The 19008-nt window shown below is 37.5% G+C and overlaps 1 protein-coding gene across 1 annotated transcript in view; it reads right to left on the bottom strand.

Moving 5' to 3' along the window:
- The window catches only part of LOC116183235 (uncharacterized), a 133220-nt gene that overhangs the window by 49378 nt on the left and 64834 nt on the right, over positions 1–19008 (bottom strand). Inside the window, exon 3 of the mRNA XM_085573621.1 lies at positions 11543–11593. Coding sequence (XP_085429747.1) covers positions 11543–11593 — 51 coding nt within the window. The remainder of the gene's footprint in view (positions 1–11542; positions 11594–19008) is intronic.

Genomic DNA, 19008 nt, shown 5'->3' with positions numbered 1-19008 from the left:
TATCATGTTTTTTTCTCTCCTAGTACTCCTACAGATTATTGTTACAAATGTGCTGCTCAGGAAAAAGGGCATAAAAACCTAAAGGAAATACTTGATCCTGGAATGATCACAGTTTACTAATGTACAAGTTTGGGCAAGAACAAACAGGTGGTGCATGGCAGGTAACAATGCAGGTGACAATGCAGGTAACAAATGCATCCCCCATAAAAGTCAATGCATTTAAATACTTTGAAAAGGTTAACGCATTAGCAAGAGCGGTAAAGGTGTGTGATGATTTTGGCTGGGGTAGTTATTTTTCTTCACAGCAGCTGGTATGGGGCTGTGTTTTGAATTTGTGTAGAACACAGGGTTGAAAATATGGAGCTGTTTTTGTTATTGCTGAGCAGGGCTTGTTCAGAGCCTTTTCTGCCTCTCACACTGCCACAATGGTGAGGAAGCTGGGAGTGCTTGGGGGGCTGGGAGGAGACACAGGCAGGACAGTTGACCCCAACTGACCAAACGGATATTCCAGATCATCTGACATCATGCTCAGTATCTAAAAGTGACATCAAAAAAAAAAAAAAAAAATTTAGAGGCAACTGTGCAATAGCCAACACAAACCTATGCAGCCCCATCAGGGGCAGTTGCTATATGGTTCAAAAGGGACAGTGAGAAGGCTGGTTGAAAAGATACCTCTTATCAAGCTGGGAGAAAGCTCACATCTACAAATCAGGTTGTTTTGGGCTTAATTCAGAAGACGCACACACTACCTGGAAGGAGCACCTGTACTGCAATAAAAACCAACAGGGAAGCCCATGCTGCCACATCTGATTCAATTTCACCAGCTCACATACCAAGAGCTTCAGCAGGACACTCTTAGTTACCAGTGGTGTGAGGACTGCAGCAACTGCAGCAACGGACCTAAAGGCGAAGTGAGCACCTGCTGGTGGCAGCAGAGACATTTGGCCGTGACATAAAGGTTTGTGTCAGCCACACCATGCCACTGCCAGCAGTGAGGTTCCCGTGGGCATCTCCTAACTAGCTGCAGGCAGTTATATATTAGTATGAGCAGATTGAACAATAGGTGGGAGATAACCTCATTTATTTTGCTTGAAGGAAGTGGTTGTCAGAAAAGGGAAGGAAAACCAGTGTCAGATAATAAAAACTGTACATTTTCCTACAAGCAAATTACTCTTATTCCTTCTCTCCTAAACAAACCAAAGAAACTGGTGGTGGCCAGCACAGCCAGAGTCCCACGGCCAGTCCCCTAAGGGCAGCATGCTGTATAAGTCCACAAAAGCAAACACAATACTTCAATTAGAAAGGGTGAAAATAGTCCTTTGTATTTATTGAGAGTTCACTGACAAAAGAAAAAATTCAAACCCAAACCCAAACAAACCATGACTGAACTTACCTCACAAGGTTATTCCAAGTCATGATTCATGTGCACAAACATCATGTAGTGGTGGGGGCTTGTGGTTTGGGTTTTTTTGTGGTTCATCACACAGGAAAAGAATGAGACATTTTTAATACACAGCTCTAAGGCCAAGACAGGAGAAATAACTGAGTATCCAGGTAAGCATGAGTCATCAGCCATATGCTTCAATGGGATTATCCATCAGAAGATACTAAACCCAGAGGAGTGATTAACAACCTTGAGGGCAGTGTGCTCTTTTGTCACACCTCAAGGCTGGACATAAGGCTGTCTTTAGCCTTAAAAAGCTCAGCAGCAGTACACCAACAGGAAAGTAAAAATCCTGCAGCCAAGAGAGAAAAGCCTTCAGCCTGGGCATCTGCTGCCTAAGGAAGTGGTCTGCAGAAAGCTAAAGTTCACAACTTGAAGCTGAGTTAGCAACACGCCCTTGTGCTGGAGAGCCAAATATGGACAAGGCTGCATTAGCAACCAAGCGGCAAGAGAAGGGATTATTCCCTTCTAGTCAACACCCCTAAGACTGCACCAGGAGTCCCACGTCCAGTTTTGGCATCCCCGAAACTGGACAAGAAAGCCATTGACATACTGAAGCCAGCCTGATAGATGGCAGCCAGTAATATACAGAATTATATTGTATAATAATAGATATTATTATACAATAATAATATCTATTATTATTGTGGGCAATAATATATTGCCAGAACACATGGCATCCAAGAAGAGCCAGAGACAAGTCATCAAGCATTCAGAAAATAACCAAGAAATGCTGTTACACACACAATTTCCCAGAAATGCTGTGAAATATCCATCCCTAGAGGTACTGAAACCTCAGCTAGACAAAGCTATTAAACACAACCTCACCTTTCCGTCACCTAAGGTGAAGGAAATCTCACCTTAGATTTTCCTTCTTTGTTTGAGGATTGGACCCTCAAATAAGATCTTCACAGGTCCTTTCCAGGCAATATCAGTGTGTGATAATAACAGCAATTCATTAATACCCATCTTTCAGATTCTCTAGAATATATCCTTATTTTCAAATAAATGCTTTTTCGACTTCCATTTACTTTCTTTGCTTAAAATAACTCCAAAACCCAACCAAACCAGAATAATCAATAAAACACTAAAAAATCAAAACTCCATAAAATCTCTCCCACATTCTCATTTTTTAGTTTGCTTTTCACATCAAAAGCACCTTCTTCTATCAGTGTTCTTTACGATCTTCTCAGTTGCACACTCTAACATGCCAACTAACAGCACTTCTCTGACATCTAAGAAGTCCATTAGCATCTAGCCAGCCCAACATGATTACATTACTTAAAAGCAAAGACTAAACTGTAAAGGTGACTTAGCTTGTTAGAAGCTGTTCTCCTCTAGCTTAGAAGCTATTTTAAGGACAGGTAATTGTTTCTTAAGCAACTTCATTGATGATTATGAGAATTATGGTTGATGTACAATGTTTCCCTTGCTAGCTGAGAAAATAATTCTTCAACAAACTGAAAGTGGGGTTTCTGTTTTCAATAATCTTTCATCTTTCTTTCATCATTATTTACTGTGTATTTTGTAACATGGAACAAGATGTTTAATTAGCCCAGCACACAATCAATACAAATATTTCCATGTACAACAATGTCTGAAATGTCATTGTAGAGGAAGTTGAATGATATTATGTATTACAAACAACTCTCATTTATATCACTACTTCCATCTGCCCAGGACAAATGCCTATTTTTCTATTAGTAATTTTGTGTTTTAAGAGTTTCTTCTGGTTTGCTTTAGATTTCTCTCTTGATCATGCATTTCAAGTTCTTCTGGACTACCACTTAAAACAAGATCAGGATTATTGAGATCAGGATGTATTTCTTGCAAAATTATGATGAGAATTAGATATGAGAAAAATAGGATAGACAGTTCCAACTGCCAGTAAAGTTGTATTTTCTGTAATATATTTTAGGTGTTTTTTTTATTTCCACTTCATCTAGTAATTTAAAAACCGAGATACAAATCTTGTGAGAGTTAGGAATGCATTAGGTGGTCAGAGAAAAACTAAAACATGCAGTGTAACCAGTAGACAGGAGAGCAATTAAGAACATCAAAAGCAGTGTTCCTGGGCTCAGACTTGTACCTAAAACTATGCATTGCATAATGTTTGCAATTTTGTTTTTCTTTTATGCAGTGTCCATATAGCACAGTTCACACAAGTCATTACAACACACATAAGGTTTATAAGTACATAAGGTGCATACAGCAAAATGTTTCAGTCTTATTCAAATAGATTTAGCTAGACTAAATTTATTCCAGCCCAGCAAAGCAGTTCAACTGACAAGTACAAATTAATTTATTTATATCATGTTTCTTGGGTCAGAGAAACATGAATAGAGAAATTGACACTAATCACCAACTTGCTGCTCCAGCTATTTCACTGACAATAGTCATAAGCTGGAATTACTTTTAACAGAATAAAATCCTGATGTAAACAAACTGTCCATCAATATTTAATTAAAATATAATGAGGAACAGGAAATGCAGTTCTGGTGCTGTTTAAGGTTGCATAGCACCACTTAAATGTCGTGTTGTGTGTCACATATCCTTATTGACAAGGAAGTGTATGTGACACCTGAGAACAGATTCACTGAAGTGACACCATGCATTTTAATATTCATTCCTCATTTTGTGCATGTTGAGGAAAGAATTGTTTTATCCTTTGCATTTCTGCACAGATTAATATCAACACAAGGGTCTCACCAAAAGCCTGAAAAAGCCTGTGAAAATCTTTCCTTTAATGTCCACAGATTTTAATCATGTTTCATATTATTGCTCCAAAACAATTTTTATATTTATATTTTTTTATATTTATTCTCAAATCACATATACTTTTTGTAAATTTTGCAAGCAAATTCAAGTTCATTTGTTTCACTTAAAAACCACACAGAAATTTGGCAAGAAAGTAGAGAAAATCGATTGCAAGGCCTTTTGGTTTTAATTCATGCAGCTTTTTAATGTCAAAAAGCTGCTGAAATCAATGTCAACATAGAGAAATGAACTTAATCAATTTTGTATATTACTTGGCTCAGTTATTTATGGAGTTTAATGGGAAAATTCACAGGTTTGGGACCAAAATTAATCACTGAGCAAAAATGTATCTGTTCTCATACCTTGCAGGCTTTAGAGTTCTAAATTAAGATATCTGTGCTGATACCAATTTTCCCAAGGTTCCTCTCACTCACACCCAAACAGAAAAGTCACAAGTTTAAAGCAGGGCTTTGTTTACATTCGTTCTGTAATACCATAAAACCTGAACCTGGCTATAAAAGAGTGAAACAATGCTAATATTGGGGTTTTTTTTATTCTAAATACTCATCAGGCATAAGTGTACTGATAAAATATATTGTAAATCACTTACCAAAAGAGTGACTAGGTGTTACAGAATTTCTGAGAGACAGAGGTCATGATTTATGTTTGGAATGAGGTTTGAGCTACCCAGTCAGACTAGGCCTGATAAGCAGCCTTGATGGGGCCTCGAAGACTTTGATGCAGTGAGAATTCAGTTGTGGCGCACAAAGAAATTATGTTACGGTAACTACAAAGTAATCAGCTATCCGAGCATGAATTAGAGTAGAGCTGCAGTGTGAAAAGTCTGACCACCTTAAGGAAAAGGTAAATAATGTTATTGTGCCAATCAGAGTGTCTTTGTCACTGTAAACTATGTAGAAGCTTATATAAACTACCATTTTATCTCGAATAAAGGGAGAACGTTTGATTAACTACATTGGTTCAGACCTGCGTTTGTCCTGTCCAGTTTCCCGTTTTCCCGAGATTCCCTGGCTTTTACTAGGACTAAGAAGTTATTTGTTTATAAATTGTTTCAAACAGTACCTAGCTTAGAACCTAAACCTATATAACAATGTAACCCCCTCTTTTTTTTATACAAATGCAAAAACTTCAAGTCACTCCTGCATTACAAGAATTCACCTCAGAAGTGAGTACAGTCACATTCTAGTTAACCCTGTGTAAGCCAGCTCAGCTCTAGAAGGTGTGGGAATATGGGCTACAAAGTCAAGGATGGAGAGCTGGATGTTGATCCTGGCAGTGCACGGCTGCGAGGGGTGACTCACCAAAAATCAGTTTGGAGCCAGAGACTCAACACTCACCTGTGGGATTCGGTGACTGAATGATGCAATGGGTGCATCAACAAGCACTAGCCTGCACAGAACTTACACACACCTCATTTCAGCTAGGTCCAAATTGAAAATCTAAACTACTTCCTCGATAAACGCTGGCAATAGTAACAAGGAACTGTTTCATTTCACACAGAGCAGTCCATAAATTAAATCGGGCTAGCTCTAAGGGCACTGGATCCACCAGGCTGGTGCCACTGCCTCCAACCAGGAGACTCCAAATGAGGAATGGGATTGCTGTTTCCTAGTCTCCACTAAGCACAGATTTCAGAGTGCCTTTATGTACCTTAAAACCTGTACCCTGGGCTCCTTACTTCTGCCGAGCTACAAAATATGCTCCTAGCTCTTCAACAGATGCACTTAAAACACCAATTTTAGCTTATTTAACCAAGGGAAATTGCTGAAGCCACCAAATGCTGCACTCTAATATAACTGCAAATCACCTCAGGCAGTCCTTCCATACCCCAGGTGGTTGAGCTAATCACTGAGTAAAAGGAGGATAGAGGAATACAATATTTCCTTTCAGGTTTTGCTATCTAGAAAACTCCCAGTCTTTCCATCTACATTTTTATTTTTTTATTTCAGATAGAATTTGAAGTAGTTCTGGTTGAATGAAATTATATTCTGGTTGAATGAAATGAATACTTATTTCTAAAAAATAATTATTAATATAAATAAAAGTACTCTTCCAAAGACACATAAAATACTCTGCTTCTGGCTTAGAGAATTCAGACAGTAAGAATTTAAAGGAATGAAATTTTGAAATTTCATTACATCACAGCATGTTTTCTGCTTGTTGAGGTCAGTTGAGCTCAGACATCTTAACAAAAACACTTCTTCTTAAGCTTAAACCACAACAGTATTATCTGTTGTTTCTCAACCAAAGAAGTGCTGAAAATCTACCAGTAAATAAACTTTAAGAAATAAAAATTATGAACTCCTATATAACTTATGGAGGCTCTTAAGAAATTTTATCCAAGCCCACAAGCTCGATTATTTGAGAGACTATTTAGGTATACTCCTGACATCCTAGGTTTACCAAATACCATTTCAAAAGCAGTGAGGATAAGTGCAAGACATCTTCCTTGACGGAGGGCATTTTTTTCCTATTTTTATTGGCACTTACAGAAAGCCAATACAACATGTCACAGCACTACAGTGACAAGAGATCCATAATACTCCTTCCAACGTTATGTGCTTCATTAATCAGCCCCTAAAACAGGATCCATTGAATGCATCTCATAGTTAGATAAATGTACTACCTGTTTTATATGCAACTCTAGAAATACACCATCATCTTTCCTGGATTTTATCTCTTAGCTTTCATTTTGGTCATGTCTACCCATCAGTAGCCTTTCCTTCAGTACCCTTTCCTTCTTGAAGCTCCATTTTGCAGCACAGTAAGTGGCCTGCTTGCTGCTGGGCACACAGCATCTTAAAAATTCACCTATTGGCTAAACAAAGACTGGAGAAAGAGGAGGTGAAGTAACACATACAGCAGTTCCCAGTGTGGATACTCCCAGTGTTAGGAGTCCTGCTCCTAACACTTTCCCTGATGGCTACAGCTGAGCAGTGGCAGCAGAATTCATGTAAGTTTTTCATTCCCCTGTCTCTCAACAGAGAAGTGAATTGGGAGGATACCTGCAACACACTGGATCAGAGTTATTTTGCTTGTCCATTCTGTGCATTTTCTATATGGCTTTTCTCCTTCGTGGTTTCTTCCACAGGAAAGTACATACAGCTCATGGCCTTCTTGCTGTGTTTTACATTCCATGTTCTCAGCAAATCTTAAGACTGAAATACATGCTGATTTTACTTTGAGACTTAAAGTTCAAGCCCTAAAAGAATAACATGGGTAAAGAGCATTTCAACAGTCAGTATTAACTTGGATATATACATCATATTTCACTTTCCCATCCTTTTCTATTTCTCCTCCTCTCCTCCAATCCTGAACTACTTACATGAGCAAAGAAAGCTAAGATATTTCTCTCAAACCTCCAAAGCACTAAACATTCTTTAAACTTTTAGAGTCTGAATAACAGCTATGATTTCATCATTTTTAGTGTTCTACATTTGAATTTCACCCAAAAGTGGAAGCAAAAATTATTACTTTTTCCAGATACCCCTTTGATAAATATCAGCAGTATGTTCATGCTGCATGGGACACAAGGATAGAGATTGCCCACATCAGTTGCTTAAAGGCTTATGTGGGAGGGAATATGTTCTGGAAACAGTTCTGTTCCACTAGCCTGCCTAACACCCATCACTGCTTTTTGCAACAAAAAATTCACCCCTATGTATTTTCATGTACATAAAACCTTCATCTCATTGCAATGCAAGGTAACTGTGTAAGTGAACAGACACGCACATCAGACAAGCCAGAGTTCTGCAAAATGCAAATTCATGCTACACAAAAAAATCAGGACTCAGGCTGGTTTCACAGCCTTAAAAGTTGATGACAGAAAAATGGATAATTTTGATAAGTTGTGGTGGTAGCCATGAAACCAATCCAAATAAACACTGTTAAAATTTTTCATGTCTGCCCCACAACATGCATACCCAATGCCATGTCTAAGCAAACCAGCCCTATGATTGACATTCAGCAGCAAATTTATCATGAAGAGGAATTATTTTAGAACTTTATCTTTCCCATTTATACTTTATATAAAACCAGTTGAATTCAATAGGATTCAGGAACCTGTAGATTATATGGAGTTTGGATTATAACTTTAGTTCTTCTAGATGTCTGGACACACTGATGCACAGAGAAAATTATTCTTACTGTGTAATAATTACAGGAAAAAATAATTTTGACTTTTAATTTGATCTGTACAATTAAATGAACAAATAATTTAACTTTTTTACATGTAATGTAAACACTCATGGAATAATTTATGTTACTCCTGTGATAAAATCCTTTCTTACCTAGAGATACTATGCCCCCATGGGAAACTGTAAAGTCATACTTAGCATGCCTGAAATTTCCCTTTTGACCCAAACATGGGAACATATAGAGACAGAGGATTATTCTCTGTAACAAAAACATATGGCAGCTTGCAGCTACCTTCAAACCATGAAGGACACATCTAGTCAAATGTTTTAAGCCTTTTAAGACTGAAGAGGGAAGGCAAACAGCAATCAAAGGAGATACACAAAAATCTCTAATTTCCAGATAGATAGTGTCTTGTTTATTCTGACTCTCGCCCTACATTAATGGTGCAGCAAATGCAAACCAAATACTTACTAAAAGTACCATTACAGAAAAATACATTGTTAATGCTATTGGAATTTTGAATTAGAAGTTTTATTTACTGAACAAGGCTTCATCAGTTGTAACAATGCTAATTGTAATCCACTTCAAAACTTCAATGTGCTTTTTAGCATTAAGCTACTAAATTATTGCTCTTGTCTTTTCACTCTCACAGTTCATACTGTCTCATCCTCTACCAATTCTTTTACCTTAGTCCTTTTGGAAGCATGCTGTACTGTTCCTATTTTTGCCCCTATTAGACCCACATCGATCTATGTGTCTGTGCCTCTGCTTGCTTTCACAATTAGGCAGAGATTTTTATACTTTCAAAATCTGGTTCTCTGCTTCTTATTGGTTATCAGCTGAGTAATCTAAAATGTAGTACAGTCAAGTCATTCAACCAAAATAGTATCTAATGTTTTTAAGCGTTCTTATCTGTGCTCAGTCGTCATCTATTTCAAATCTTGTGGTTACTGACTGTATGTATTTTTCTGCTATTTTTCATAAACTGTGAGAGCAATGCCCCAGTCTGGTTCTTCATTTACTTTGCTGCCGGTCACTTCTGTGGTTGCTCTCCCTACCCCCAACTCATCCTATTCTAAGGGACCCAAACAAAAATTCTTGTTTCTGCCTGCCAGCAGTAGTTTCTGTGAGACCAGTAACTCTACAAAAAGTCATCCACAGACAAAGAACAAGACTTTCTTTCCCTGCTGCAATCCTTCTTCATCGAGATCTGTCCTGTCCTCTGTGTAGCAGAGATTACCAACCTGCCAAAAGCAGAGCACCATCCTGAACAACTCACCAAGAGGAGGAAACCCTTGGGATTTGGTGTCTCATAGAGGAGACCTCCCAGCCCTCACAAGACTGTTTCGTTTCACAACAGCCCCATAGAACCAGCCTGGAGCATACACACTTCTCATTGAAATCATCACCATCAACATCCCTGGGCCTGGCCACAGCTCCCCATACCCCTCAACCCAAAGACAGGCTTCTGAAAACTTTAGGGCACATTTAAGATGGACCATTCAAGTCCCCTGCTGTACTTGCTCACCCACACTGCTATATCCACAGCAAGAGAGGGACAGAGGGACAGTCCCTGCACTAGTCATACAAGAACTCAGTAGAGAAGATTTATCCTCACTACTGATGTAAATATAAGGAGCAAAAGAAGTTTGGCCTTGACAGTAAGCGTGTTTCTTTTGGTAGAAAGAAAATGCAATTTAACTTATTATTTTTTCCTGACTTGCTGCCCTGGTGGGGCAGCTCAGCTTTCACCTAACAACACTACTGCCAAGCCAGGGGCAGACTGTCCAGCCTCTACCACCACAATAAATATCTCTGCACACTTTGGACCAGATCTACTGGCTATATCTGATGCAAAACACCCAAATTTAAGGAAAATCATGATGGCAACAGGCACGCCAGGACCTGGTATGACCCTGGTATCTCAAAGAAAGTAAGGAATTTGCTGTCCTTTGCAGACTTCCAGACTGGTCTAGCAGTAAGAACTAATGCTTAGCACTGTCTCCCTCCATAGCTGAAGTCCTCTCAGATCTCAGACCTCAGTCTTCTTTTCCCTCTGCGGCTAGCGCTCTCTTTTTGCCCTATTTTGTTGTATGCCATCTCAGAGACAAGGTTAATCATTCACTCTTCATGACAGAACTAGATTTGCAGGTTCTTTCAACAAAGATATTTTTAAATCCCTTGTTATTAAATTATTTTTCTCCCCTTGTCCTCTTCCAATTATTTCCTATATACACATTTTTCTCATATTTCCACATCTCAATCTCTTTCTTCGTTCATATTCTTTACTTCTTCCAAGAGATATATACATTAAAAAAAAATGAAAATAAAGCAATAACAATATGTTTCCTTTCTGATCTGTATCATCATTTACCTTAGCAACATCCCATTATAATGAATGACTTATAGCATTAAGAACTAGTCAGTGTAAAGCCAGCCTAGTTTGGCCCTAAAATGGACTGATAGATAGCAAAGAACAATTGGAGGACTAACATTTGCAGAGACAACAGCTGTTTGTGAAAAAACATGCTTCTCCAAGACTTAATTTATTCCACGTAAAGTTTCACTGAGTAGGACATAAAACACTCAATGCATGCAAAGTACCTGGTTATATAAGAAAGTGAAAAACATTCTTGAGCCCGAAGAATGTTCAAAGCATCAGGCAATAAATACTTACAGACTTGTACCCACTGACATTTCCAAAGTATTTTAGTCTTTCTTGTTATTTTAAATGCACCTTACTGTGGCCATTTAAAATGATGAAAAACTCATTTTGATAAAAAACCCCATAAAATAATTAGCATGATGTGAGACAGTCAAAGCAACAACTTTGCAATGTAAGGTACAACATACACAAAGAAGTTTTTTTCTGTAGTTTTTTTTTGCTATCTTTGAGAAACTAAAACCACCTTGAGAGCTATTATCAGGCATTTTTACTTTGAGGTGAAAGTGTTATGATTACACACACAAAATGCATTGTGCTAATTTTGCTTACCAGAGAATGAATACAAGGATCTTGTCTCTCTCAAATTAGTTAGTCTGTATACTTCATCATTTAACTAAACAATCCTATATCACAGTGATAAAACAGGGGGTGTTTCATTGTCAAAGAGGAAAATCCAGTTAACAGTGTATGTTTAAGCAAATTCACAGGTTTCACTGTAAAAGAAAATTGACACCAACCTTTGTCTTCTGCACTTAGTTCCATCATCAACCACAATTCTCCATGCAGTTCTGAAAAATATGCAGAAGCAGACTGAGAAAAATATTTTATCTATTCTTCAAGCAATAATCCTAAAGCAGTTTCACTTGTTGCCTCTTAGCTTTATGATCATCCCAGACTGACAGGGTCAAATATTGGCCTTTGACACAGAGCAGATAAAACTAGGTAATTTAATTGTTGTTTCACACACCATCACTTCAAATTGACAGTCTAGTTATTGCCTTACACGTGAGCTCAGGACACTACAAGAATTTAAGGAATGTCCCAACAGTTCAGGACAATGGTTCATCAAGTCCAATGCTGCCTCTGCAACAGAGCAGCAAGAGATGATTTTTCTACAATCTATTCTATCCTCCAGTCTCCAAAATTCATGAATTAGAAATGGTGGACAGGACTAACCTCCACTGTGTACTATCCATCTATGGAGCTGCTTCTCATATATTCAAGTAACTTTCTTGAACCTGCTGATACTATCCATCTCCACTGTTTCCTCTACTAGTAAATGGGAAAGTTTACAACCTTCAGTGCAAAAGACTTTGTTTTGAGTGCTTGAAAATCATCTACTGCTATTTTTGTCTAGTTTCAATTCTTGCAATTTGAAGTTGATGAATGACGCTTCCAATAACTCTTGTGTTGCCTTCGTGATGGTGTATTTTTTGGTGACCTCACACCTCAGTCTTTGCTCCAAACTGAAGAAACCTGGATCTTTGTAAGTCCCTCCTCAGTTTGTTTCATCCACTTTATCATTTTAGTTGCCCTTCCCTATGTTCTTTCTGAAGTGGTACTTTATCTTCCTTTAGATCAGGAGGCCAAAACTGCACACAGTACTCAAGATGCAAGTGCATGAAGACCTTACACAACAGAAAAATAATGCAAGTCCATTCTATCTTTAAAATCATTCTTGATGATGGCCAAGATTTTCATATTTTTAAAAGCCTGGTTTTGGCCTTTGGTTCAAAATAAGCTAATGCATTTCAGAGAATTGTGAAAGCAGTCATGGCAACTCCAAGTGCTCCTTCCTGAGCTGCAATTGTCAGTTATAAGTACATTAAATATTATGTTCAGAGTGTCCCAACCTCATCAGTAAAGCCTTAGTAATAAGCCCATGCCTTTCCAAATCTGCTGTGTCAATGAGATGTTGGGCTGTGCAGAGTTAAAGTATATATTTGAGCTTAGCTTCTATTTACAAACAGCCTTGTACCCCAGCCCTCTGGTTCTCATAGTCTAGGCAGTTTTCCTAAAGGAAACCTGTCTCTCCTCTTTCTAACCTGGCTTCTTGAAGAAGCAAATCTCATTCAATTACACTATGTGAGAATCTGTCATTCCATTCCCCAGTTATCTTTCAACCTACCAGCCAACTTTAAACACATTAAACAGGAGGATACAAATATTCTATGCAATTGTATCCTTAAGTTTCATGGAACTAGAAATCTGGAAAGAAAAAGAGTACTCTACTAAAGGACGAGCTAAAACACACACTGATCCTTAGAAAAAAATCTGCAGAGAAAAAGGTTTTCAGGACCTCAATTGTACAAGAAGTTTCATTTGGTGTTTGTACTCCACTAGATATTAGAGGATGTAGTCATAAGACACAAATCTTTGAGACCAATCTTCATTAATTCTATTACACACAGAAGTACATCTTGATTTACCTTGGGTAATGACTCACAGGAAGCCACTTAAATTGCTTCATGGCAGAAAAGAAGCCTGGACCAGATGCAGCCTCAGCTGGAGTTGCTCTGTTCTAGTTTGAAGATGCTCTAGGATAAAATTGTCTAGCTAATAGTGGGATTAGTGCCCTACAGATCAGTACAGGAGAAGAAAACCAAGACAAGCATAAAATATCTTCTATTTACTTCACCAAAATCCATGCTTGTCAAACAAAATTGCATAAATTTGCAGAACAGTCATGGGCAGTCACCTTTGGAAGACCAGATTAAGAGTAGGAAGAAAGAGGGGCATTGTCCCATATTTCCCACTGAGCAGCTTAGAACTGGGAACATTGTCCACAAACTGGTCAGAGCTCATCTCCAGTAACAGCAAAACCCTGCCAGTGGATGAGGCAGCAGCCCTCAGCCCACAGTCAGCAATGTGACTGTGCTGGAAGAATTTCAGGAGAGGCAGCATCCTCCCCTTCCCACTGTGTCCCAGTCTCAGCAGGGATTAAATGTCCAGGTGTTACAAAGATAAACAATATGTCAGTAGAATTCCCTTGTTAAAATTTAGGGCTTGATATGCTTCAGTGATCTCAGACCTAGAGGGAGACTGACAAAGCCTGGGGAGAAGGATGAACTCCTGATAGTGAACACACAGAATGCAGAATTTAAGGGCCATGAAGACACCTGTCAGAACTCCCAAGACAATGAAGAAACTAACAAAGCCAACTCAGCACCTGTGCTGAAATCAGCTCTCTCTGGGTAAAAGGTAATTCCAGAGGGGCAGATCACGGCCACCAGCTCAGAGACCACCGACCCAAGAAACCCAGCCACTCAAAAGAAGAGAAACACTGAGCATACAGATTAACTAACATAAGAAACAAGGTGATTATTTAGCCAAGAGAAGATATAATTTTAATTAATAAGAGAATTATCATCAGTGTTAAAATCAAATACAGCTCTAAAATGAAGCCAGCATGTTTTGATAGGCTGGACAACATGAACAACAAGTCTCATAACTTTTCCTTGAGAAGAGCAATTCTTTGCTATTGTCTGTAAGTATAGAAGGTTTGTTGCAAGCAGAAAGTTTTTTTGGTTTGGGTTTTTGGATTTTTTAATTTCACTCTTTTTTTCATTGCTGTTGATATCTTTGTTTTCCTCGTCTGTCTGATCAAAACACATTGTTTCTAGATACCTTACACACTATAAAGTACAGTAATCTTCTGCAATCTCAACCAAAATCAGATATTTTCGTCAGTGAAGGAACTTGTTTTCCTGTAAAGTTACTATCAAAGCATTTAGTTGACTAAGACTTATATTTTAAAATTCTTATTATGTCCTCAATAATTTCAATAAGATTATTAAATTAGATCTTTATGTATGTAGGCAGCAGCCCCATGTGACGAGAGGTGACTGGCACCAGATGATGCAATGCAAGTAGGAAAAGAGAGAAGTTAGAGAACTGTAACAGCTTTCTTCTTGTTTTTGGCAGACCAGTAACTGGGATGATCTGTGTTAGTAATACTGTACAAATATTGCACCAACTGACTAACACTGATCAGATATTTTAAGCTAAATGATAAATAGGCATTTAACTTCTGCCTTTAGGAAAATTAACTAGACTACCATAGAATCTACAATCATCATTTTCAGTACTACATAAATCCCTGATGGAGAACAGCATGAACCTTGAGTGCATATCTGCCCTATGAGAAGAGAGCTGTTGCACGTAATAGAACAGGATACATTTTATAATCCAGATCTGCATCATGCCTTAGCAAGAATCTTTTGCATTCAAAAACACAGAAAAGGAAGGAACTGCTATTATGCCGTCAGAAAAAAGCAGCACAGAATGCATAATTTGTCCCAAAAAAGGGAGAGTGATTGATGAGTTATTTTTAAAACAGACAGTTTCCATAGAAGAGTTCAGACAGGTGTCACAAAAAAAAAAAAAATCAACAAAAACAAAACATAATTAACAGAGCAACAGTATTACGTCATGGTGGCAACAGTCTGGGTAGCAAAAGGAATGGGAAGAGAAAGGGACCTGGAAAATGAAAGGCTAAGATTAAATTAGATTTGTACAACAGCAGCCTAAATCAACTCAGGGTGTCATTCACTTGTAGATACTCTAAAACAGCAGAGGCAGAAAAGATAAATATGGCTCCTGACAGCTTTAATAGCCTGTTAACAATATGGGGTTTGTGAATTTGGCCTCTTTATTGCTGATGATTTTAGCAGTAGCTTTCTAGCAGTGAGCTCACTACACATTCTAAAGTTAACTCCCTCCAACACTTCTCTGAAAGATCCAACAGAAACATAAGCAGCTGCCAATGTCTTCAGCTACCCTTCACCTAATATTTTTTATGGTGCAGTCAAAAGTTTTGAGACATAGTGGAATCACCTGAATTCCCCAGCAGATATGCTGATTGTGTTTTGCTAAAGACTATAATGCAAACATACAAAGCTGTTGTAGATATCTCTCAGAGTTGAAGAGCCCAAGGATATTTGCTGTACAGCATACCCCGTGCCCTCAGCAGAGACGAATTAACCAAAGCTGAGAATAATGCTGTGACCCACACAGCTGGTAAATCCCAATCAAAAAAGATGCGCAGCAAGACATTATGAATCAATGAGGCAGCACAGGAAAACATTTGCAGTTGTATTTTATAGATGCACTTTGTCTCTTTTTCCCTAGAACAACAAGACAATCATTCTGCACCCAAAATTTAAAATTAGACTTTATCGCTAGCAATATTTTACTAGTAATTAGTGCTAGGGGAAATGCATGACTTTTTTATTTCTGTTCAAAACATCTTCCCTGTTAATAATCTTCAGATTTTTACATCCTTCACTTTTTCAAATTGCTAATATTGTGTTAGGAGGAACCAGGCTAAAGTGGATAGAAATTTAGATAGAAAACTAAAGTCCTGAAAATGCAATCCTTACTTATGCATTTGAATGTTCATTAAAAGCAAAAACTCTATTAAAATTTATCATGATCTTTGGGTGAATTCACCAAACACACAAGAGCAGCTCAGAGACACAGAGAGCAGATTACAAAAAGCTATCAGTATACTTAGAAATAAGCCTGATCCTGAAAAAGTAGTACATCAACTACTTCAGTCACATCAACTTAACTCTCCCTTAGAAACAAGGAAGAGTTAAGAAAAAATACACAAGAAATAACATAGCAGGGTATTGAAGGCTCCTGACCCCACACTACTCTTGCTACAGCCTTACATAGGGTATAATGATGGAATGTAAGTTACTTTGAAGTAAAAACCATAAGAATTGGAGGAAGCCAGAAAATCTGGTCTTGCTATCCTGATACCTGCCAAGATCCCACAGCTGGAAATCCGCTCAAAAGGTTGTTACATTGTGAGCCTATTCCAGAATTGTAAATTAGAATTAATTCAAAACATAGATCTAAACATAGATTAATATATTTTCTCTCTAATGGTAAACTGAAAATAGAATAGTTCTTTTCAGCTTAGACCATGTTAAAAAGCAATATAAATGTAAGATTTTTCTTATTTTGTTTAGACAAGATTTTTATAGGGAAGAGAGGGAAATAGTATTTCTGATGCTTGTGACTTTTGTGTATTTTTATATAATTTCTCAAAGCTCTCTACATTTCAGCCTGATCTACCTTTATTTTTCCATTTCCTAAAAGATTATCAGAAATTGGACTTATTCTGTTACAGAACATGTCTTTGAAAAGAGATAAGCTGCAAGTGACAAATCAAGGAAGAAAAAAAAAAGCAGAAAGTTTTTGCAGAAAGAAAATATTTCCTAAAACAACAGGGCAGCCTGATGAGGACCCATCTGTGAGATCATCAAGAGATATCTGTCTGTCTAGTTACATAAAATAGCATTATAGTAAGTTACAACCATTGTAAGAACAGCAAATGTATCTGAGTTAAAAATAAGAGCATGATTGATGGTGATTCCCCTGCCACAGCAGAGAGAAAGGAATAAAAGAATTTAAACTTTTAAATTTACTACATGTTCTTACTGCTTTTGTGAAATTCCAGGAAACCTTCTTTTAAAAAATGTAGGCTTTTGGCAAGTATGCCTCAAGCAGTATCTTTCTCCAATAGCCTCTGTGGCAGTAATTCTTAGGCTTGACTCTTGATTTTAAGTTTTAGTGAAAATCCAGGGGACCTTTATCAATTTCTAGTTTAAATATTTTTTAAAATAACTTGTGTTATAAGAAAAGCTGATCAATGCTGACTCTTAATATTCTCATGCACTGCAGTACTAGCTGAATGTAGTATTCTGCCTTAGTTAATAAAGTAAGAAGTACTATTTTCTTTGTCTTCCCTTATTACATGAATTGTTAAGAATACACTCAACTCATAACTGTTGTTTAAAATGCTCACTACATACCTGTTTACCTATGGCTGGTTACACACACAGCAACACATCTTGCAAAATCTTTGTGTTAGGAGCATGATCAAGAGGCATCATTGGTAAATGCACTTTCCTGCCTTGAGGAACAAATAACCTTCACAGAACTGTGTTTCTTTTACATAAAAATATTTTGCTTCAGCTCCTCAGGTGTATCTTTTTGTTTGCCACTCTGCCATCCAAGCTAACTAATGAATGCCTTCATGCCAATTACCTACAGAAACACAGCAAGCTCTCATTAATCTGCAAGACTGCCACAAACATATGTAAATCTTTCCTTAATGAATCCTCATTTGTACTTTTTAATTTTGTTAGACCTTACATGCCATGACATAAAAATTGCACTTCCCCAAAATACAAGTTGTTTTCTAATTCTGCAGATAAATTAACTAACCACAAGGCCAAACTCATGGAGTCAAATGGAAAAAAACAAACCAAACCAACAACAAAATGTCCCACCAGAAAGCCACCACACATAAACACTTATTTTCCACACATTTTCAGACTTACTTTTCATAAATCTCAACTAGTTATTCAATAATTTTCTTAAAGAAAAGCGAAAGAGCACAAGAGCACAGTAGTTTTACTCTCTCAGAACAGAGCAGCTGAGAAAGAAAGAGAATTTTTCAAAGCCTGCTTGATTTTGTTGCACACCTCAAGGAGCTACAACAGGACCACAAAAGATAGGTGTTCTGTAACAAACTTGTTAAAAACATTTCTGCATTTTTCAATATGAGGTAGGAAAGGAAGTTTTTTTTTGGGGGGGGCTTAATATTTTCATGCTTATCCACCAATTTTACCAGCAAGTAAAAGGAAAACAAAATGAAAAAAAAAAAAAGGAGGAAAGAGGTACCCATATCCAACTAAAAGTTACAGACCTATCTTATTCTATGAAGGAGACTGAGAATGAGGGGGATTTTTTTTTAGTTTTATGGAGAAAATTTAATGCAGTATCTTATCAGCATAAACAGTACTGGGTATTTTGGGAAAAGTTGTACAGTAGAAGTGATATGTTTTTAATAATGTACTTTCAATTTTACTAAGTGGTCAAATTACATTAAAGTACAACACAGATGGGCAGTATTATTTTAACTCCATCTAAACACAGCTGTAAAGACTTTTTTCCAAGGTACTTCAATATCTACAATAAATTTATTCATGCAGACCTTTTTGGAGTATCCTGCAATAAAGAATGGTTTCCAGCCTTCTTTAACCCATGCCACCTGTGCTTCAAACCATCCACTACATCTTATGAATTAATAACTATTCATACAAAGTTCCAGTTGTGGTTCCCAACTTTAAAAAATGGGAAAGTCAGTATAGACGTTTTGGGTTTAGCTTTTGTTGGCAGAAGTTTT

The sequence above is a fragment of the Lonchura striata genome, chromosome 2 (assembly GCF_050655825.1).
Source record: "Lonchura striata isolate lonStrDom1 chromosome 2, ASM5065582v1, whole genome shotgun sequence".
In the NCBI taxonomy this organism is placed as follows: Eukaryota; Metazoa; Chordata; class Aves; order Passeriformes; family Estrildidae; genus Lonchura; species Lonchura striata.
Note: the sequence above shows the minus strand (reverse complement) of the source record. Positions and strands in the feature narration are given on the sequence as shown.